This window comes from Ammospiza caudacuta, chromosome 11, assembly GCF_027887145.1.
Source record: "Ammospiza caudacuta isolate bAmmCau1 chromosome 11, bAmmCau1.pri, whole genome shotgun sequence".
Taxonomy (NCBI): domain Eukaryota; kingdom Metazoa; phylum Chordata; class Aves; order Passeriformes; family Passerellidae; genus Ammospiza; species Ammospiza caudacuta.
In genome coordinates this window covers 4,933,435-4,955,656 of record NC_080603.1, presented here as the reverse complement: position 1 = coordinate 4,955,656, position 22,222 = coordinate 4,933,435, and the positions used below count along the sequence as shown (strand labels likewise).

General features: G+C 37.5%; 1 protein-coding gene across 6 annotated transcripts in view; it reads left to right on the top strand.

The window, feature by feature from the left end:
- The window catches only part of PER2 (period circadian regulator 2), a 49,336-nt gene that overhangs the window by 5,706 nt on the left and 21,408 nt on the right, over positions 1-22,222 (top strand). For 2 of the 6 annotated variants that reach the window (XM_058811839.1, XM_058811838.1), the window contains exons 2-9: positions 3,375-3,430; positions 4,280-4,343; positions 6,305-6,465; positions 14,098-14,587; positions 15,379-15,447; positions 18,508-18,662; positions 19,180-19,301; positions 20,820-21,021. In XM_058811839.1, coding sequence (XP_058667822.1) covers positions 14,316-14,587; positions 15,379-15,447; positions 18,508-18,662; positions 19,180-19,301; positions 20,820-21,021 — 820 coding nt within the window. In that variant the 5' untranslated portion in view covers positions 3,375-3,430; positions 4,280-4,343; positions 6,305-6,465; positions 14,098-14,315. Of the gene's footprint in view, positions 1-3,374; positions 3,431-4,279; positions 4,344-6,276; positions 6,466-9,258; positions 9,389-14,097; positions 14,588-15,378; positions 15,448-18,507; positions 18,663-19,179; positions 19,302-20,819; positions 21,022-22,222 lie in introns of those variants that run through there. The other 4 variants (XM_058811840.1, XM_058811843.1, XM_058811841.1 and 1 more) reach the window with 4 other exon arrangements.

The following is a 22,222-nucleotide window of genomic DNA, read 5'->3' as shown; positions in this document are numbered from 1 at the left end:
AGAAGATGGAGGTGAAGAAGAAGAAGAAAGGCTGGACACGTCCAAGTTCTGCCATCTTGTCCCCATTCTAAAATCCCCAAAATCTACCTTTTCACCTAGTGATAATTTTATTATTACACTGCTTAAACTTCTGTGGCTTTCAGGTCCTCATACAAAGCTGGTAATTTGCTCCACGGGTCATAATCAAACCCACAGGTGTTCTGGGCTGTGTGCCAGGGTCTCTGAGCCCCCTGGCAGGGTCCTGGCAGCTCTGGACACCCAGAGGGATGCACTGAGTTCCAACAGGACACGGGCAGGCTCTGGACCTCTGTTTTGTATTCTGGAGGTCCTTTCCAGTGCAGATGGGGTCTTTGAATGGCTGTAGCTGTGATAAACAGGGCCAGGACACCAGCTCCTTTCAGAAGGCTTTTATTAAAGACAGCTCTGGTGGGAACTCAAGGGGTTGCCCACAGGATGACGCTGAGGAGGAGGAGGAGCAGTGCAGCTTTGTCCCTGGGCAGAGCTGGGGCTTCCCTCCTCACCAGAGTCCTTAGGAAGACAATGTTGGCTTGTAGCTTAGGGGGATCCTCCAAGCTGAGCACTATTAAAATGATGGTGGCAGGACGGAATCTGGCTCTGGTCAAGGGTGGATGATGTAGTGTGGTTCTGCTGGGTTAAAATCGTAGTTTATGTGCTGCTTTGTTGTTTTGAGAGGGTTCATGGAGTTCCCACAGCCTCTCATTTAAATGCAGTCTGGGTGCAAGTCCTCCTGGGAGCAGGGCAAGTGGTTCCCGATGGAAAGGGTTGCAAATACAGAGTATGACGGGGAGAGATACAAATACAAGGTAAAATAGTCACACTTAATAGTGGCAACTAAAGGCAAGTCCTAGAACTCTAACATTCAATATTTAACAACAGACCAACACTTCAAATTAAGACCCTATCAACTTCATTAACATCAGCTAGCAATTACTACTCTGAAAAAGAACTCTCATCTCCAGGGTTTCATTTCTCACATTTGCAAAGGGATTGCACCAGTAGGGAGTCCTTTGACTTGGTCCTGTCCCCTGTGAGGGGTTCCTGAGGGACAGCAGCAATTCACTGAGTTTCAGTGAGCTGCCCAGCTGTGTTCTGTGTTTTCTTGCTTATCCACATATGAAAGGGAGGTTAGGAGCATTTGTGTGTATGAAAGCTTTTGTAAAGTCAAGAAGTTTTTCATACAGATGTTCTCAGCTGCTGGGGATCTGCTGCTGAAGTAGTGTGTGGTAGTCCTAGAGGAGCCTTATAAGTTCTCTGATGTTTTTTGGTAGGCAACTTTGCTTGTAGAACACAATCAGAGGCAAGGCTAAATTTACCTTCCTCAACATATATAAGCATGGAATATGGTTTTCATTTTTCCTTAATTTTCTTAATTTTCCATAATTTCCTTATTTTTCTCCCAGTAGGAAGGAACATTTTATTGAGGATGCTGTAGGGGTAGTGACTCAACATGTGGTTTACTGAAATACACAGAAAGCATTTCTTGGGGCAGGAGGATGAGGAGATTCTGCAGGTGGTGTGAGCAGGCTGCAGAAGTTCTGTGCAAGCAGTACCAGTGTTGATCCTGACAGGATTTGGTGGTGGGAAAGAAACTTCATCTGTATGCCAAAATGTCTGGGAAAGACTTTAGTTTTGCTTCCACCTGTTTTTGAGCATACCATGGTAATTCTTAACACTTGATTTTTCTTATAGGTAGAATAGTTTAGAGATGGTCAGAGATTTCCTCGTATAGATGGCATTTTTTAAAGCAGAATGGACTTTTAAAAAGTAGAACCAAAGCTCCATTGCCTTTCTAACATCCTGTCCTGAAACAGAGGCAATTCACTGTTAAATAACACCTGCAATTGATTGTAATTGAAGCTTTAGGGAGACAAGATGAAGTGGTGAGGATGTCTAGTACTTGTCTTTTTTCTTGGTTTCACTTCCTATCCTCCTTATTCCTTGCAGCTTTTGTATCTTAGTACAGTTTTTGTGCTTGACCTTATTACATGTACTTTTCAGTTTCTGCTTAGTTTCTTTAATTGTACAAAGATCTTCAGTGTATAAAAGCACTTACTTGATTCCAGTTACAGCTCTGCCATGGTTCTCCTGTGACTTGAGCTCTCATTTCAGTACTAACACATCCAACTCCTAGGACAAGTACATGGTGTTTGTCAGGTTGCTGCACTTTTTAGAGTGGATTATTGCTGTGATGGGGACAAGAATTTCTTTGGCACAGCATCTTCCAGAAGGGGACTTTGATTCTGGCTGAAATTTTGAACAGGCTGTGGACCACAGCAATGTCTGAAGGGCAGCATTAGCCTGGAATTACAGTAGAAGTAGTAAAAGTGTGTCTTTTTCTTAGAGAGGAGTAGTAGATATGCAAATATACTGCTTAATGGGGATGTCAGCAAATACTAAAGTTCATGTTTGAGATACTTTTGAATTGAAATACTCTTAAATCTAGTTTCAGCTAGAATAAAGGTGAAATATATGACTGGTGGGACATTGTTTTTCTCTTTTCTGTGACAACACTTGGCAGTCTCAAATGTATAATCTTTCTCATTTTTTTCAAAAGGAGCAAGAATTGACATGCTAATTTAGAGTTCTGATTATTGATGTTGTGCTTAATTGTCTCTCCAGTTCTACTTGGGAAGACAGTGGCATTTTCTGGTTACAAAGGAAATAAGGTGTTTTTCAAAATTCACACTGTATACAAATAATTTTACATACCTTTAAGAAGGCACCTTTTTTAAGACAGGAAGCTGGAAGGAAGGATGTCTAGAAATCGGCATGGGGCATGTGAAGGAGATGGTGTTTAGTGTCTGTGGAAGATGTCTCAGCACAGGCTGCTTTTTTTTTTAATAGCAAATACCCAACTTGTTGGCAATTAAACCTGGCTCCGGGCCAAGTCTGTTATTCAAGGTGAAAGAACACATTTGAGAGACAGTTTCTGTTTGTTCTCAGGGATGATCAGATTCACTATGGAGTCTTGAGCACAGATGGTGGGTTTAACAGCACAAGGAATACTTACCTGAGAGGGTAAAAGGAGCTTTATTTCTGCTCTGGCAGAAATGAGAATTTGGGGTGGTTTCTTACATTTATAAAGGGAACAGACTTCAGTGGGTAATTTTTCTGGGCATTGCTCAAGGAACCAATTTAGAAGTTAGGTTACAATAATAAATTCTTTTATCAGTAAAATTTGGTTGCATTTCCTCTCATCTTGTATTTGTAGTCTTTATAATTGTTCTTCACTCGTGGAAGACATATTTTGCATGATTTGACTTCTGTTGCATTATGAAATGAATTTGACTTATCTTTTAAAGAAAATTATCTTGCTAACAAAACCTGATGGTCTTTTTTTCTTTTTTTAATAGGAGCATATTGATGACACTTTGAGATTGGAAAGACCATGATTAGTACATTCATTGAGGTGAGTGTTTGATGCTGTACCCAAGAAAGTAATTTGTGATATCAGTTTTGAACTTGGGAGGGTGGGAGGTGTCTCTGTGGTTTTGTTATTGCTCTTTTGTGTACTTCCTTTAAAATGTTGTGTCAGAATGCCCAAAAACAGGGATCTTCAGGGCTTTACATTTCCAAAGACCTGTTGCACAAATCATGAAGCGCATGGAAATGCTGTGGCTTCTCTAAATCTTTATGAAACTGGAATTTAGTGTAGCGTCAGTGTCAAGTGCTGCATCTGCATTGTTTGTGCAGGTGTTTATTAATAGCTTCCGTTTTTTTGATTGCTCTTGCAGGTGGTAAGGAACTTTCAATGATGAGGAAAATTTTGGGGTCCAGAAAACTTCTACTGTTACTTAGAAAATCAGGATGATAGCTCAGGCAGAAAAGGGAAAATATTATGCTCCTAAACTTGAATTTAAAAAAGCAAATCGTGGTTTCCAATGGTATTTTTTGGTTAGCTGTGCTCTGCTTTGAAAATAAAGAAAAGTTGATTGTTATTGGAACCAAAAAAGGAAACATAATTAGAGGAGTATGGTGGAGGAATGTAATCTGTGATGTGAACAAAATTTATAATGTGCTTTCATTAAATGTGATCTGATGATGCCACAGTACTGGCCCTAGACAGGAAAGACAGATGATGTGGATAGTACTGAAATATTGCAGTACAGATGGGATTGTAACTGAGATCTTGAGCATTAACACTACAATGTCTGTCAGTCTAAATGATTGAGGAAAAAACCCAAACAATCCTGTTTTTCTATGGTTGGAAAATGTGATCTGAGTGGGTTCTAACAGCTGACTCTTTTCAATGCTGCAGGTGTGACTTCAGTTGTCTGCAGAAAGTGAAGCTGGTTCAGCTTGGTTTGCCTCCCATATCACAGGTGTGTTCCTACAGCAGGGTTTTCACTCCTTTCTAGTATCTGAAGTCTTCTGTGCTTAGAATAGAGATATGTCAGTGTGGAAGGAAATGAGGAAATGCCACAAGTTCTGTCTTCCTTGGGAACTGAACAAATTCGATTTCCTTCTGTGGAAAACACTTTACTGGAGATGCCATCTGTAGATAAAGTCTTTTAGTGTTTTGGGACTTGGGCATACTCAATCACCTGTACATTTCCTCTGAAAAATAACAGAAAACAGATAAAATTGGCTGCCTCTAATTCTGTTCAGACTGTTTAAAGACAAGTCATTCAAACCAGGCATTTTGTTTCTGATAAAAATCCTGTTGGTGTAGATTTGTCTTACTTTCCATTAAATTGCAGAAAGGCTTATCATAAGAATTTTTAGTAGTGTACAAGGACTATTTTTCTTGATGTTTTAATGTCTTCTTAAATTGTTAAGTACATGAAACCAATATGATACACAATTAAAATGGTACATGCTGCCACTGTGAGTATATCCTCAAACTTTGACTTTCGAAAACTTTTTAAACTTTTTTTAATAGAAATTTTACAGGGAGTTGAGTTAGTGTAAAGGAATTGCAAGAGCTGTCTTTAACCAGTTAAATCCTTTAAACAAGGATTTAACTGGTGCTGAAAGACATTCCACATTTTCAATGTTCAGGCTAAAAACTGTGAAATCTGCAAGTAGTTCTGGCTACAGCAATTTCTAATGCTTCTTCTGGTCAGAGATAAAGCCTATAATTTAAATCCTGTACTATCAGTTTATGATAAAAACAGAAGCAAAACATTTCAAGAAGCAGTGCATACAGATTTCTATGATAATTTGAGTATTTTAGAACTTGTACTGGCTTCACAACGTCACACAGGACTGAGTGTTGTGAATAAATTCTTCCTTTAGTCTGGCCAACACAAGTGTACTTCCAACAGTTGTAAGAGTTTGCAGCATGTTAAATTAAGGCTTGCTAGCATGGGCTGCCTTCCAGACTGCTTAGCTTGGGATTTGAACACTGTTCCAAACATTTCTTCTGCGTATTCAGATGAAGCACTTAGAATGATGTAATTGTCTGCCACACAAATGTTGGTCTTCTAAACTTCTGATTTTTATTCTGCCATCTATTTGTCCCACATGGCAGTGGCATGCACCAGCAGATTTAGTTTCTTAGATTTCTTAGAAGAACTTTCGTTTTTTTGTTTTTCATCTGAATTCCAAGTGTTTCTCTTGAGAAACTTTTTATTAGGAAGAATCATAATGTTAATGGGGTTTGTTAGTACACACTTCTGACCATAAAGAAACAATTTTTTTTTACTGTGTGAGGGAGTGAGCACTGAACAGATTTCCCAGAGAGACTATGGAATATCCATTTTTGGAGATAGCCAAAAGCCATCTCTTGATGCTCCTCAGCAGCCTCTCCTGGGTGACTCTGCCTGAACAGGGAAGTGGACAAGGAACCTCCAGAAGGTTCTTTTGGTCTCAATCCTTGTGTGAACTGAAATTTGATAACTGCCTGGAAAAATCTTTAATGCTCTTACCAATCCTACTGTGACAGAGAGCCATAAAATGATATTGCAGCAAACTTGATGAGCATTGAAGCTCCTGCTGACCAGAGCACATCAGGCTCTGTGCCCAGCTGGGGCAGCCAGCCCTGTGTTCCCAGTGGCTGTGGCAGCCCATGCAGACTGTACACAGTGTGATACCACTCTGATTGTGAATCCTAAGGGTTATTTTATAATGCAGAACATAGTATTACTTTAAAACTCTTATTTCAGAGCAAAAGTGTTTAAAATGTAAATTTGTGTCTTCTTCCTCTGCTGTATGACAGTTTCATGTTTAACCAACATTTATCTGCATAGGAGTGACATAGCTGTGAGCATCTCTCTGGTATCTGTTTGAAGAGGACACTGTTGGGGGGCCCAGGTATTTCTTTTATATTTTATAGTTATAGAGGTGTCCGGACTCTGTAATGGTCAAAGATTTCCAGTAGAAGAGGATGAGACAAGAATTAAATGCATGTGGGAGACTCTGGACCTAGGCACCTCATGCTTTTGATGCTAGCTGGGAGGGAGCTTGATATACACTTTTGGCACCTTTTCATAGAAAAAACAGGTAAGAAACACACATAATTATTATCATTCATGCTAGTAGAAAGATGCTTCCCCTCCTGCTCCTCTAGAGCTTATGCAGAAAATATATTGTTCTGTCTTTGTTATCTTTAAACTGGGGTTTCAGTCAAATATATGTACTCATTCAGAGCAGTATTTTGGGTATAAATGGGGAGTTACTTTACTTGAAGCTAAAACATTTTTTAGCCTTAAACCATACTTATTCTTAAATTTAGGTTTGAGTTTCTTCAGCAAGGAAACAATCTGGTTGGAAACATCCTCACTGTGGGTGCCAGGGCCCTGATCTGATGCTGACTTACCTTCCTGTGTAGGTGCTGCTATAAATTCAGGGTGGCACTGGGATGGTTCTGGAACAAGGCTGTGTCCTGATCAGTTCCCTTTGTAAAGTGGCACCTGAAAGCAGTGGTTAATGAAGATGACCCTTATAAGACAAATAACAGTCTTGTGTTCAGGATTTTCTTGAGCTGAAAGGTGAATCCTGATCAAAAAGCTGTGAAATGAATATTGTGAAATTCAGATTTTATGGGAGCCTTTGTGATATAGTAGACGTTGATAATTTTATTGACATTGACATCTCATTGCTTGTTTAAAAAAAGAGCAAAACTTTTTCATGATTACTTGGAGTAAATTAAGTAGTCTACTAAAACAGTTCCCTTTCTTTTTTTTAATGAAAAAAATCTTGCAAGAAATTACTGAGCATCTTTCTCATTGTTTCCTATAATCTGAGAATATTGCCATCTTTTCTTTCCCCCCTTCCTAGAAAAGTCCTAGTGAAAGTATTCTGTTCACTGTTCTTGCCAGGAAAACACAAAGCTCTCAATGTTGAAGTTGCACAGTTGAACAAGTCACTTCTTGGATTATTGCTTGTTTGCCAACATTTTCTCTTAACGTTTTTCGACTCACAAGCATTTAATTATTGTCTAATTGCACAGAGAGAATGCATTCATTGCAGATGTTAATTTTCAATCATATCTAGAATTGCATGATCTGGCTAAACCCTTGCTAGTTATTTGTCATCTAAATAAGAAAACTTTTATCATTTTGCAAAGCAAAAATCCAGAAGACATTTGGAAGCCCTTGTTGTTGGCAAGATCTTCAGTAAAATTTAATCCTGATCATGAGGAATGTCTCCCGTAGGTTCTAGTACAGTTAAGACTACCTGAATATTTACATGTCTATAGGCATAAAATGTAGTGTGGTTCTTGCTTTTTTGGGAATATTTGGAATAAGTTGATAGTAGTTGTGAATTTAGACTCAAATCATGAGAGGTTTGCCTCTTACTCAGTTCTTGAATTGGATAATTTTGACTCTGGATTGTTAGTTTCCTTTATATACCAGTACTAAATATGATAGTTTTTGTGTGAAAGGAAATCTGGAAAAATGTTCTCTGAATATAACCACATCTCTGCTGAAACAAGATTTTTTGGGTTTAAAGTTGCTGTTAGAGAAGAAATCTGCCTCCTTGGTGTTCTACAACCCTTCTTAAGGGTGTTTTTCAAAAACCAGCTCAATTACTTCTTCCAGCATTTATCCATACGTATTTTGGTGTGGTTTTTTGGCCATGTTCAAGTTCAGGCTATTTCTTTTGTCTTACTGCAGAATAAAGGAGCAACTGTAGGTAATGAATAACCAGAAGACCTTTGCTGCATATCTAACCTGGCAAATCAATGCCTGCATTTAGTGCTCAGTGGAATTGTGGTACCTTTCACACACTGCATCAGGATCTTAGAGCGCTCTAGTCTTTACCAGAGGCAATAGAATGGGTTTTTGTGAGCCAGTTGCTGTAAAATTAAGCTTAGCTGGTGCCAGTTTAATTTTATATAAGTTTTTATTTACAGAGTCAAAATAGACATCCCTTAAAAGTTTAGAAGGTGGAGCAGAAAATAAAAACCTGGCTTCTTTTGATACCAACCCTAAAAGAGCTCTTTGTGTTTCCATGTTGAGATGCTTACTGAACTTGGTATGGGATGTAATTACCTTCCTCAAACTGTTCACAAGAGAGAACCTCACACTGGGAAAGCATGCAAGCTTTTGCCTTCCAGTGTTGTTTGGTTAGTGATTGGGCATTTATTCAAGCATATGAGTGGGATGAATATGTGCAATTTATTCTGTCATTTTCCCTGAGATTAGTTTCAAAGATAATTAATCTCCCTGTGTGCTGTCTGACCGTCTGTGCTCCTGAAGTGTTCACACAGTGCTGGTGTCTGCATGCAGATGTTCCACTTAAAGGCCTTTCTGTGCTCACAGTGAAGTCTGGCCAGCTGCATCTCTTGTTATCTAAATTGCAGAGCATGCTGGAGGCTTATTGCCAGCCTGAGCTTTTTTCACAGTTACTCCTATCTCTTCTAAGACAATGTCTCCAAAGTTAGAGCATATATTAACATCACATTATAAAGTTTAAAAGCACCAACGTTCTCCCAAAGAGGTAGTCTTGTTTTAAAAAGGCTTCCCTTTCTGCAGAAGCTCTTGCAAGTTTATCATAATATTTTTCTTGTTCCTTCCTCTTTACTCTTCCTGTATTCCTTACTCTGGTATGTGCCTCTGGCGCTGAGGCCTTTGAGATTTTGAAACTGAAGAAATTTTGTGCAAGACTGACTTTCAGTGACGTTAATCTTCCAGTCTTGGCTAGGAAAACCATTCCAGCTCATGCTGAGCCAGTTCTTTTTGAAACATACCTTTAAAGATGACAAACTTGTGTTTTCTCCATTACTCAAATACTCTTTTTTTTTTTTTCTGGTTTGTTCGTCGTTGTGATCCAAATTGTGGTCATTATTAGATGTGGACAAAGCTGCAGAAATTCTGGCACGTTGTTAGTTAGAACCAGAAGTAACACAACTGAATTGCTTCTTGACACAAATTTCTGCCAGGTATCAAGAGGAAAAAAATTCACATAGTGTCTCCTAAGGGTCAGTATCTATTTCTTTTATATTGGTGACTCTCTTAATTTGTACTCATTGCTTAAAATAAAAATGTTTTTTAAACCCTACAAGCTTGACTGTCATTGAATCGACCAACTCTTGTTTCAGGAATTACAGGAAATTCCTCAAAAGTTATTGGATAGCATACAGATTTATTTTATTTATTTCTTTTGGGAACAATTCTCTCCCACCTAAGGAAACACTGCTGAAGTTTCCTACAAATAACTGGCAGAATCTAGCCTGGGTGTCATAGAAAGAAGGGAGGAGATGAGACAATAGATGATATTTGGAGGTGGAAAAAATTATTCACCAGTGGTTTAACAACTCAGAATTTCAAACTGTAAGACTACATGCTGGCTATGGCACTATTTTCATTGCCTCTTAGACTTCCAAAGATCACAGAAAATACTTTGGGAAAATAATTTTTCAAGGAAAGATTGTGTCAAAAAAGTGTTTGTGAACAATTCTCATGGCTGGAAATACTACAGCACATGTAATCCTCTCTGGCATCAGAATTCAGGAGAAGAGGTTTCTTGTGCCTAAAGGCTAAAACTCAAAATATTTACATTCATTGTTGTTCTTGTAAACTGCACAATTTTACTGCATTACTGCTATATTGGGCTAATTACCTTCAGAGAATTTAGGGCTATTCTGATACTCTGTCTTTGGTAGTTCAGGCTTATAAACCTATCAGTAGTGATTTACATAGTTTTCTTTATAGGAGTAAATATAGCAGCCCAAAGTTGGATTTTTTTTTAGTTTTTTGTTTTGTGAGAGCTCTTTTCCCCTATCTCTAAAGAAAACATAATTTCCTAACAGATACAGTGGTGTTTTGATTATGGCAATATTTTTTTCTCATGTATCTAAAACTCTTTCTAAGTAGCATTTTGTCAGGGAAACAGGAAGAAACTCCAAAGTTGGGTACAGACTATAGGATGAGAAATTGTACATCTTGCCTTACATTTGTGCACCTCAGGCCTCCTTTAAGGTGATGTTGTGAGTGCATTTTTTTCTTAAAGCTTCATTTGAACTGTGATGGGGTTAATTTCCTTCCCTCATGGAACTCTCCATCAGGCTTTACAGTCTGAGTGTCCTCTGAGAAATAACAGGATAAATGACACTGGGAAATGGCTTTGGGGAGTGGCTGCAGTTATTTAAGCAGACATGCTCTGGTTTACACAGCAGTGGGAAGAGCATCCCCTGGGTGCAAATGGATCAACACATTTATGTGTGAAATGAATTTGTACAGAATCCTACAAGACAGCCTTACAAATAGGACTAAATACTTTACAGAAATATGTGAAAAACACTAATCACTTGTTTCTAAATTTTTAAAAGTTTAATAGTAATAAAATGGTTATAAAAATAGTAATATAATCAGAGTAATAAAAATTTGAACATTTTGGATTAGGACAATATGAGACAATAAAAACAAAGAGTTATGGATCTCAGAGACAGTCCCAGTCTGTATATTTAAAATAAATAATATATTTATTTTGCCCAAAAAAGACCCATGTTAACAGAGGATTAACCCTTAAAAGCAACAGCCTGTTGCATATTCATACACCTCATCCATGATGCATAAATTCCATTCAAACACAGGATTCTGTCTGGGCAGTGTCAGCTTCTTCCTCTGAATCCTAACGGCGTCTTCAGGGCTGAGCAAGGCAGAAAGAAGTTCGTTTCTTCTGATAATAAAGCAATAAATTCTCTTTCTCTGAAAGATTCAAGTGTCCTGTGGCTGCTATCTCACTGCGAGTCCTTTCTTTAAAAAACTCTCTTACATAGCATAGTGTCTATTTTAACATTATGTTATAACCTATGTTTAACACGCTACTTAAGAAAATTAATACAGCATAACTTTCTAACATAACACATACAATATTAATTTTAATATTTGCAAAAAGCCAATCATAAAATACGCGTTTTTCACAAATAGAACTATCAAAGATGCATGGTAGTAGGACTCACAAGAAGTAGTATTAGATTATTGGCTTTAAGGCCATAAGCCTTATGTGTATGAATATGCAACAGGCTGTTACTTTTAAGGGTTAATCCTCTGTTAACGTGGGTCCTTTTTTGGACTTACTTTGTCCAAAAAAAGGTACTGGGACATCTGTATCTCTTATGCCAGCATGGTTGTGGCTAAAGCTGATAGGCCAAGAAAAGCTTGTAGTGTATTGTAATTAGGAAATAGTTGATTTCTGCTTGTGATGGCATAACATCTGTATTGTCTCGCCCTTCCCATGAGACTGAAACTGGAATGAAAGTGTTTAAAATGCCTCTCAGTTGCCCCATCTCTGGGTCACAAAAGAGCTTAATCTGACACATTTCTAGAGCAGTACTAGGAGGGGAGGTTTGTTCATGCAGGAATTCCTGTTCCATGCTGGCTCTCAGGGCTGGGTTTGGTCCCTGTCACACCCAGCCAGGCTGGCTGAGCTCAGCTGTGGCACTGCTGGACACAGAGCTTCACTCAGTGTCCCCAGAGGGCAGGGCAAGTGTCAGCTCCTTGTGGCACTGAGATTAGATCAGAGATGAACCATCTGACCCGGTTAATCATTGGCCACCAGAGAATGTGCCATTGTGACATAATCCTGCAGTTCCAGCTCACAGCAAATACTCTTTTATCGTGCTCTGGTTATGTAATTCCCAAGACAGAAGTGGTTAACCTTAGTCCAGGAAAAAACTGTCAGAGCTCCTGAGGGGTAATTTAGTGCCTGGATATGGCAGCATCACAGGAGGTCTGGTTTATCTGCATTAAAATACCTGAAGGAATACCTGAAAAGGAAAAAGTATATTTTTACTCTACTAAAAGGCATTTTTCTAAGTCAATTATGATAATATAATTCACTTAGAAAAAATATAATATTATATAATATTATATAATATTATATAATATTATATAATATTATATTATATTATATTATATTATATTATATTATATTATATTAATATATATATATAATTTTCCAAGTGAATGATAATATAATTCAATTAGAAAAATATATAATATATCTTGTATATATAGTATAAAATAGATATAATCTATATAATATAGAATCTATTATATGTATTTTATATATATCATATATTATACATATTGTATATTTTATATATAATATATATTTTATATAATACATGTTATATATTTAACATATAATATATTAAATATATATTATATGTTATATATTATATAATTTTCAAGTGAATTATAATAATATAATTCACTTGTGAATTATACACACCTATAATTATTCACCTATAATTCACTTGTGAATAAACTTGTAAGGAAAGAAAATTATTTATATCTTTATACAATTACTGATAGCTTAAGTGAATGTCCTTAAACTATACTTTTAAATGAAAGCAGATATCTTGCATGTTATTTTGACCAAATGAGGAGACTAAGTAGTGTTTTCTGGAAAATGCAAAATAAATGTAAAATGTCTGGAAAAACATCAATTAGAAGGGTAAGCAAATAGCTTCCATGTGGTGTTGCTTTGGAGGGAGTTGAATCATGGTGTGTTTTAAATTACTGTTGTGAGTGTTTCCCATTGCAGTCTTTTCTTAAATACCTAAATATTTATTTATTTGTGTTTAAGACAAAACTGCTGTAATTAATATTAACAAAACTTGGTTGTTAATTTTTTTATTCACTGTCATTCCTGTCAAAGTTTTATTAGTTAATAATTGTAATGGTGAATATTTTAAAGGAACAAAGGGGAAGGAACATACATGGTTCTGTTGTCATGAAAACAACAGAAATTCTCAACAAAGAATCTTAGTTCATAGTTTTACACTCTTGTTGTCTCTGAGTTGCTGAAATGGATGAGGATGTGAGTCATATTAAATATGATCTTTTTAAAACATAAAGTTGAACTGCTCTCCAGTACTTCTCTTTGATGATACTTCAATATTGGTCTGCCCTTGATTCCCCTCTGTATACACTCTGATTGTTGAGCCTGGTGCCTCAGAATTTGGTTTAAAAGCAGGGATATGGGGTGGTTTTTGTTTTAACCTTCCTTTTCCAAGCAATTTTTATCATACCCTCCCAAATTAGTGATAATTAGCAGATAAAATTCTTCTCAGGGTTATTCATGCCTTAGAATTTTTGGTGGTGGTGATGAGGTGTGTTTGTGTGTTTAGTTTCCCTGTTCCTCCTGCATGTTCTGTCTGCTCACCTACATGGCTTTTGTCTAAAGAAAGAAATGAAGAGTACAGTAGTGTTCCTTCCCAACTGATTTATAAAAAACAAACCCCCATATAAAACAAAAGACCAACACAAATTACCTCCAAACCAAACAAGCAATGCTCTGATGTCTGAATAGAGTTTTTTTCCTTTATCAATGCAAACTGAAAATCATAATAGCTATAATCCAAATTCTAGGCAGCAATACTGACAAGTGTTAAGTAAGAAAATAGAAAACAAGGGAATATGTGATCTTTTCAGGAGTTTTTCCATGTTTCCATTCAACTTTCCTTCTTATGTGTGGGTTTTTACTAAAAAATAAATACCTTTTTTTGTGATAAAACATTGTGAGATTTTTTTCAATTTAAATGAAACATTTCACCATGCAAATACTGAATATATTAACCATGCATGTCATTTTTTACTTTCTTCAGTCAGTGCAAATTCCAGTTTGTCAGCAAGGCAAACAAGAAAATAATTTTTTTTTCTTCCTTCCCTTCCTCCTCAGATTTGTGCATCTGTACTTCCAAAAAGAGTTTATACAGAGGGAAAATTCTGAATATGGCTTGATTTGCTCTTGGTCTTGGCAGTGTTTCTGATGAGTGTCCCACGGACTCTGTCAAATTCTGGGGGTTCTCCTCTAGCACTGAGGAGCAGAACCCTGAGCAGCAGCCTGGCTTCAGTGGAAACCTTTCTCCATCCTTCTCCTTAAAAGAGCAGCTCAAGATGAGTGACTATCCTGGACTTCCCACTGACCACAGCCAGATGATTGCTGAAGACTCAGAAATTCAAGCAAAGCCTGAACACTCTCATGAAGTTCTTCAGGAGGATATTGAAATGAGCAGTGGCTCCAGTGGCAATGACTCCAGTGGGAATGACTCCAGTGGGAATGACACAAATGAAAACTATTCAAGTGGGCATGATTCTCATGGTCATGAATCTGATGAAAATGGGAAGGATTCAGCAATGCTCATGGAATCTTCAGACTGTCATAAAAGGTAGTAGCTCTTATCAAATACATTTCACTTTTATTTTTGCCCCTAAAGACTTTTTACATTTGAATCAATATTTCTGAATAATAACTAAGGTATAAAGCCTCTTCAGCAGGGAGCTGAGTGTGCTGCTTAAGTTGTACTCTCATGTGGTGTAAATTATGTAGTATAAATCTTAAAGAAAAGGTCTCTGCTGTTGGTGTTTGCACTGCCAGCATAATTTGCATCTTTCTTCTCATCACTGAGTGTTTAACTTGCCTTATTTTATTTATTTTCTTGTAAACCAACTTCTGTAATTGTATGTCAAAACCTGTGAGTTAATTCTTATGTGTGAGAGTGCAACCGTGCTATTTTAATCTTTTCAGTAGTAATTTCCTGGACAGAGCAAAGCTGTGTTAAGAACCATCTCTCTAGTAGTCCTGTGAGACCAGGGTGTTGGGACTCAGTGATCCTTATGGCTCCTTTCCCACTCAAGCTGTTCTGTGCTGCTTAGATAAATATTTACAACTTTAGTGCCCATTTGTTACACCATGCAGAAGCTTTTAAAATTTGGGGTTGGGATTTTGGGGTTTTTGTGTTGGAGTGATTTCTTTTGTGGGGGTTTTTGGTGTGTTTTTTTTTTGTGTTTTGTTTTGTTTTTTGGTTTTTTTTTGGGTTTTTTTTGTTTTGTTTTTTGTTTGTTTGTTTGTTTGTTTGTTTTGAGGTAACCAGTCATTAATAGTAAAATAAACTACAATGAGCAAAAGTTTGTTGTTAGGTTTTCAAATATTAATCTTTTTCTCTTTTGCTTATTCCAGTTCAAGCTCAAATGCATTCAGTCTGATGATTGCAAACTCTGAACACAATCAGTCCAGCAGTGGATGCAGGTAAATTAATGGGCATCTGTTTCTCAGTAATATGCTAAATGCTGAAAACTAAATAATGTTGTATTTTGGTTTTTTTGTTTTGTTTTGCCTCAACCTGGATGACTACACAAGAAATCCTGTCTTTGATTTCTTCCTGTCCATAATCAGTAGCATCTCAATATATATTAACCACTTGATTAAATTAGAGCTTTATGTTGCTGTTCCATGTGAGTTTTGTAGTAACCTTTGAAGTTGTGTTACTTTGTTTTGATTTGGTAGCTTAAGTCTGTAATTTTGGTTTTTTTGTAGGTCCCTTTGAATAATGCTGAGGTTTTGTAGCTTTGAATTTTTTTTTGCTCTTCAGAATTTAGTCTGGACTTGGTGGTGTGTTAACATCATAATCCACCATTGAGCTGGGTTATCCCTGGTGTCCAGCAGCTGTATCACCTGCCTCTCCTGTGTTCCATTTGCTGGGATTCAAGGCCCCAGGGTGTAAGGACAAATGCTTCACATTAATCCCTCTGTATGAACTCTGCTTTTGTCCCTGATAGCCTTGAAGGCTCATATTTAGACTCTTCAGAGTACTGTGCTGCACTTGTTTTAAGTCAAGTTTTTTTAAGTCAACTTGTTGACTAAGTCAACTAAGTTGACTTCTTTTAAGTCAACTTTTAAGTCAGATTAAGAGATCAAAGCCTGGTCTTCAGCAGATCAGAGATATCTAGCTAGATCATGTTGATGTTAAGACCCATATCTAAGACCTGCCTACTTGAATGTGTTTCTACCTGATGCAATTCCTAGAAAAGTGGCAAATTTAAATTATTCCCATTCACCATTTGGTGTGTGTTCACCATATTTTCTGTGTCTGCCTTGCATGCACCTGGAGATTTTGTTTCATTCTGTATTTTCAACTGGAAGTTGTGATCCAGACTTTATGTTGCTTAGTGTGAAAGAGTGAACCAAAGGCATTTCTTAATCTTTGTTTCCCATTGATTTAGTTTTCTTCACTGTGAAATTTTGGAGGGTTTAGTTACTACAGTTTTTTTGGTGTTTCAGTTTTAAATTTTATTAATAGCTCTCTGCTCAGAAATAATTAAGAATCCAGATGGTAGTGTGTTCCCCCCAGCCATCAGGGTTACAGAGCATAATCTGGGAATGGAAGACTGAAGATATCTAGAGAATGATCTTCAAGGAGAAGACTAAAGTAGTCTGACAAACTCCTTACCTTTGTAGGCTTAATCTTTGATTCAGACTACTGGGGTTTGCATTCAGTATCAGTGCCAACCAACAACTCTAGTTTAATATCTGTAGGTACCTTTCCAATTTGCTGTCCACAAAAAGCAAAATTAAAAACTCCTATCTTTATAAACTTGCTTATTCTGTCCTGTGGCTGCCTGCTGTGCCTGATGCTCCTGCTCTCTGGAAAAACATTCTGGAGTTGTGTAACTTATTTTCCAAAAATGTCCATCTTTTGTATTTGCTGCTGTTGTAGGCTGATTTGGAAAGGTTTTTTTCCTTGCAGAAGAATCTGACACTCTCATGAAGCAGCCTGTACTCTGAGAGTACCAACCAGCAGTATGCTCAGTTATTTCATAATCTTTCCTCTCTCTTTTTCCCTACTGCCAGCATGAAGGGTTCTTCTATGAAACTCTCTTAACAAAGCCCTGTTAAGATTGCAGCAGTCCAAGCTGTCAAGCCACGTTGTACACATGATTTTAATACACAGCATGAACATCATGTTTCCCAAGGGAGTGCTACAGTCTTTTGTTTGATCCCTTGCCATTATTTCTTGGTACAAAATGACCAGTGAGTAAACGAACGCTGTGTGTCTCACAGTGCTCTGTGATGGAAGCAAGAACAATGTGTATTCTCTAGCACAGCTTTGTCACTTTGCAAGCATTTTTGGTGAAATACACCCAACACCTGTCAGATGATTTATCTACCTTTTCAAGCACTTAAAACTTCTCAGAAAAATGATCACAAATCCTCTTGAAAATTACTTGGCAGCTGAAGCAGCTTTTCTGGCCACTTCAGTCAGGCAGTGCAGTTGCCAGGACTGTTGTTTCCACAGCAGTGCCCAGGGTAACTTCTTACAGATTGCCAGCCAGGACAATCAGGTGTTAAGAAAAGACCTTCCTTTGGAAGGGAAAAAAAATTCAGGATATTTAAGAACTGCTCTACAATTCTCTTGATCATTGTGAATGATCAGCTTTTAAAATCTCCAATGTGGAAAGCAAGGTGATTTATCATTTTAACTCCTTCCTACCCATCTGCCATCCATCTTTGCTACCCTCTCCCTCACTTCCTTCACCTCCTTTTCTCTTCCTTTGTGACTGTATCAGCACCTCTCAATAATGGGGAGAGATCCCAGGAACTGGAAAGGAGGGTGACAACTTTCTGATATTGGCAATGATGGTCTCTGTAGTTTGTCCTTCTCCACTGAGACAGCTCTTCTGAACATGCACCTGAGACCTGTGAATGCAGCTTCTGTCTCCAGCCTCCTCTGATTCTTTCCCTTACAAATTTAGTCAGAGTTTCCTCATCTTATTTAATGTGTTGCCATGCTTAGATGAGATGGATTCAAAGGATTTCTCCATTTGTTTTGTTAACTTGATGCTCTCCCACTGCCATTCCCTTTTCAGGGACTTTTCTTAAGAGAGCCTGCTGGAACAGGAGGTGAAGAGTTGAATGGACCTCCTGCTTCTCTTCTTTGGAGTCCATGAACATTTCTGAGTTTGATTTTGAAAGGAGCTAAGGAAAATACCACTACAAAGGGAGGAGGGGAACTGTGGCAAAGAAAAAAAAATAAATTTTGTGGTGCTTGGACATATGTACTGTTGCACATACAGAGTCCATTTTACAGTTACATTCCAGGTGGTGGTAAATCTTTCATTTTAAATGGTCACATAAGAATTTCCTTAAGTTCTGGAACATGACACTGAGTGAGTACTGGCAAAGTTAATGAGGCTGGTGATAGAAATTGATGTTGGTGATAAATGCCAGAGTGTGTTTGGGCTTCTCTGAGGATGCTGTGTCACTTCAAGCATTCAAGTGATGTTGTGGTTTTTGTTTTTCATCTTACAGTAGTGAGCAGTCCACTAAAGCCAAAACACAGAAGGAATTGCTGAAAACACTGCAGGAGCTGAAAGCTCACCTTCCTTCTGAGAAGAGAGTCAAAGGCAAATCCAGTGTCCTAACGACATTGAAATATGCCCTTAAAAGCATCAAACAAGTTAAAGGTAATAAAGTGTGATACTGCCTAGATAATGCCAACCTGGCTAAAGTGAAACTTTAAAAATAGGAGTTTAAATAAACATAGCCCTACAAAGAGAGCTGTACTATGACTGAAAACCTTCCTAACCAGATATTTTCATGTTGTTCCTCTTTGTTGGCTTTGTTAACTTTTGTTCCTTTGGGAATTGAAGCAGCTCTCTAGAGGCTTGATGTTTTACTGCTGTTTGGTTGAGTTAGAAAATTGATTTGAAAACAATTTACAGTTTCATACTGTTTGAGCTGTCAGACTACAGTATGTGACCATTCATATATGGGTAGATTAAGATGTGTACTTTTGTTTGAGTTACTGATTAGGAAGCTCTACCAGGGAAAATGATATATTTGGAATAGTGCCTAGATTTCCCAACTGCCAACTTCACAACTTCTGCATTTATGCCAAATAAATATTTTTGCCATTTACTTCTTCTGGGCTGGGTGTTTATTGATAATCTTGATTATAAATTGTTTGTTGTTCTCATGTAGCCAATGAGGAGTATTACCAGTTGTTGATGATTAATGAATCCCAACCTGCTGGTCTCAATGTATCATCTTACACAGTGGAAGAAGTGGAGACTATAACCTCAGAATACATCATGAAAAATGCGGTGAGTATGGTGCCCTGAGTCTCAGTGTGGATTGAAAATGTTTCCTGGAACTGGAATTCTCAGGCATGCCTCCTTCTTACAAGGGAAGGGTTGGCAGCTAGGCCACAAAGCTGAAGAAAGTGCCTTTTGCCCCTGAGGGGATTCAGAGTTAAGAAACTCTGAACCTTTTCAGATTTTACAAACTTGTTTCTGTTGGTTAGGTGGGAAATAAGAAGCTTGACCTCCCTGATCCTCTGAATAGTTCCTCGTGCCTGGAGGTGGTGGTGTGACAAATCTCTGTGTCCATGTGAAACACATCATTAGGTTTCATTTCAGTGCAATTGCAAAAGTTGGAGAGTTAAATTTTTCCAAATTTTGCTCCAGGCACACAGTGAATCACTTCAGCTTATTCTTATACTAGGGGCTATTTGATGTTTCATCAGTTTTATGTTAGTGTGACTTCAGAGTGACAAAAGTATTGGAATCACTGTGTCCTTTTCTGTGAGATTTGTCTGGTCTTTGCAACTGGTACAGGCTTTCTGTGGGATCCAGTGAGGCTGTGTTCTCATAGAGACAAGAACAGCTAGGACCATCACTGGAGTTCTAGCAGTGAAATGATAACCTGAATGATTTTTTAAATTATATTTATTTCCATATTACTAGTATTTTAGCAATAAGTTATGGAGTCTTCAAAAAATAATGGCATCTAAATGTATTAGGCTACCTTATACTATTTTTTGAGCTGCAACCTCATTGAATATATGAAGTCTGAACTCTCTAAAACAAGAGCATGGTGGGGGATGTTCCATAGCTTGAAGTAGATGGGTTTTGTTGAACCTGTGAATAGTAAAGACTGCCCACAAGGTGAAATAAATAGGAAGCACAGAGTACAACTGAGAAATTTAGCCAAATATCATAGACATTGTTCAATTAATGATTATCTGTTTGTGAAAGCAGTGTTGTGCTGGCAGCTCTTCAGATCCTGTGCAGTGTTTGTGAATGCAGCACTCGGGGTTGTGACGCAGGGAGCTCTTCTGTGGCAGGAAGAGAAACAATACAAGTGTGTGGGACTTCTTCCCACCTGTGTAGTCATTATTTTTTACCAAGTGGTTTAGAGCCCTTTTTTCACTTTTTGTGGATGGACCAGCTAACACAAACAGCCTTTCAAAAACACCTGAGTTTCATACATGTAAATCATGTCTGTAAAAAGCACAGGGAAAATGTGAAGTTATATAGCTGGAAGGTCATTAATTCTTAATTTGTAAATTCATTCTGCATCACAGAACTGTAGGCAATGATATTTAGGGCTTGTAACTCAGTAAATAGTAGTGTATTATTCTTACTGCATAATTGAAAAATATTCTGTGTCTACTTAGTGAGCAGATTGATTGTGTTCAATATCTGTAATAAAATTAAATTTCCTTAATTCTCATTTTGAACTTACTAATGTTTTTATATCTTAAAACTTTTTCTCAGAAATACATGCTGCACTGAAGAATCTTTCAAACAGTCTAAATAATTTGAGATTTTTGTTTTTAGGATATGTTTGCTGTAGCTGTTTCTTTGATAACTGGGAAAATTTTATACATCTCTGATCAAGCTGCTTCTATTCTCCGCTGCAAGAGGGGCTATTTTAAAAATGCCAAATTTGTGGAGTTCTTGGCACCTCAGGATGTCAGTGTGTTCTATACTTCTACCACTCCATACAGATTACCATCATGGAACATCTGCAATAGAGCTGGTGAGTGGGCTCAGCAGCAGATACTCCTCTGACCTTCTTGCAGGCACACAAATGCAAATACTGGAACTGATTTTGAATGTCCTTCATCCTTCCCCATCACTTCTGAGGGTATAGCACAGGGGCATTATTAGAACACCTCTGAACAGCTCTAGGTGTACAAATCTATTCTGTAAATCAGCAAGACTTGTCTCTTGGTTAAAAGTCTTCTCAATGTCATCATTTACCAGTTCTTATTCCCCTTTCAACCAGATGATGAATGAAAACAAAGTAGGAATTCATGCTGAATGGTGAATTTACTTTCCACTTGTACTAGCAATCAAATGAAAACAATTTTTCTTCACATTTTCTCTTCCTTGAGTGTAAAGGGGACAATACTCTGTCTCTTTCCTTTTAAAAAAGTTATGATTTGAATACTGGGCACCTTGATTATTGTGTAGAAAAAGGTATTTCAGCCGTCATCACTGACACTCACCAAGTGTAATCACAGCTCTCTTCTTCTAGCCTTAGAAAAATTATATTAGGATAATTAATGGTGAAGGATCACATGTCTCTGGGCACTTGATATTTGTTTGTGGTATGATTGTTTTACTCATGTACCTGCAGCTGTTAGTAATTGAGAAATATCTGCCAACTGTTTCAACTAAATACTTGAAATTCAAGGTCTGCTCTAAATGTTTGAAATTCCAATGTGTTGCATACTAAATCTATGAAGTAAAGCCAGGGTGTGAACCATATTTAATCTGAAAAAACAATCAGCAGTAAACATGTGCTAAGCAATGCAAACGTAAAGCAGGTCAAAAGGGACCTTGTGAGGTCTCCAGTGCAACCTGTGGCTCAAAACAGGGTCAGTGGTAAATTATATATAATCCTAATTACTCAGTTAGGCAGGAGGTTTTATACATTTTCTGTAGCTTTATTATGTTTGTGTACAGCTTCAAATTTAAAAAATGCAGCAAGTAGAAGTGTGCACACTCTCTCATGTATTTGTTGTTGCCAAACAATATAATATCCAAAATATTGTGCACTGGAGGCCTTTGAAATGCCAGAGCTTCCCTTGGGCATCAGAGTGTGGCTATTCTGGAAAAGGATGGAAATTAGCTAAAAACATGAGAAGAAGTCTTCAGGAAAAAGAGAGAAGAGGGGTGCTAGGAAGTGCTTTTGGTGGTCAGATTTTGGGTCCTAGGTAACCAAACATTTTTGG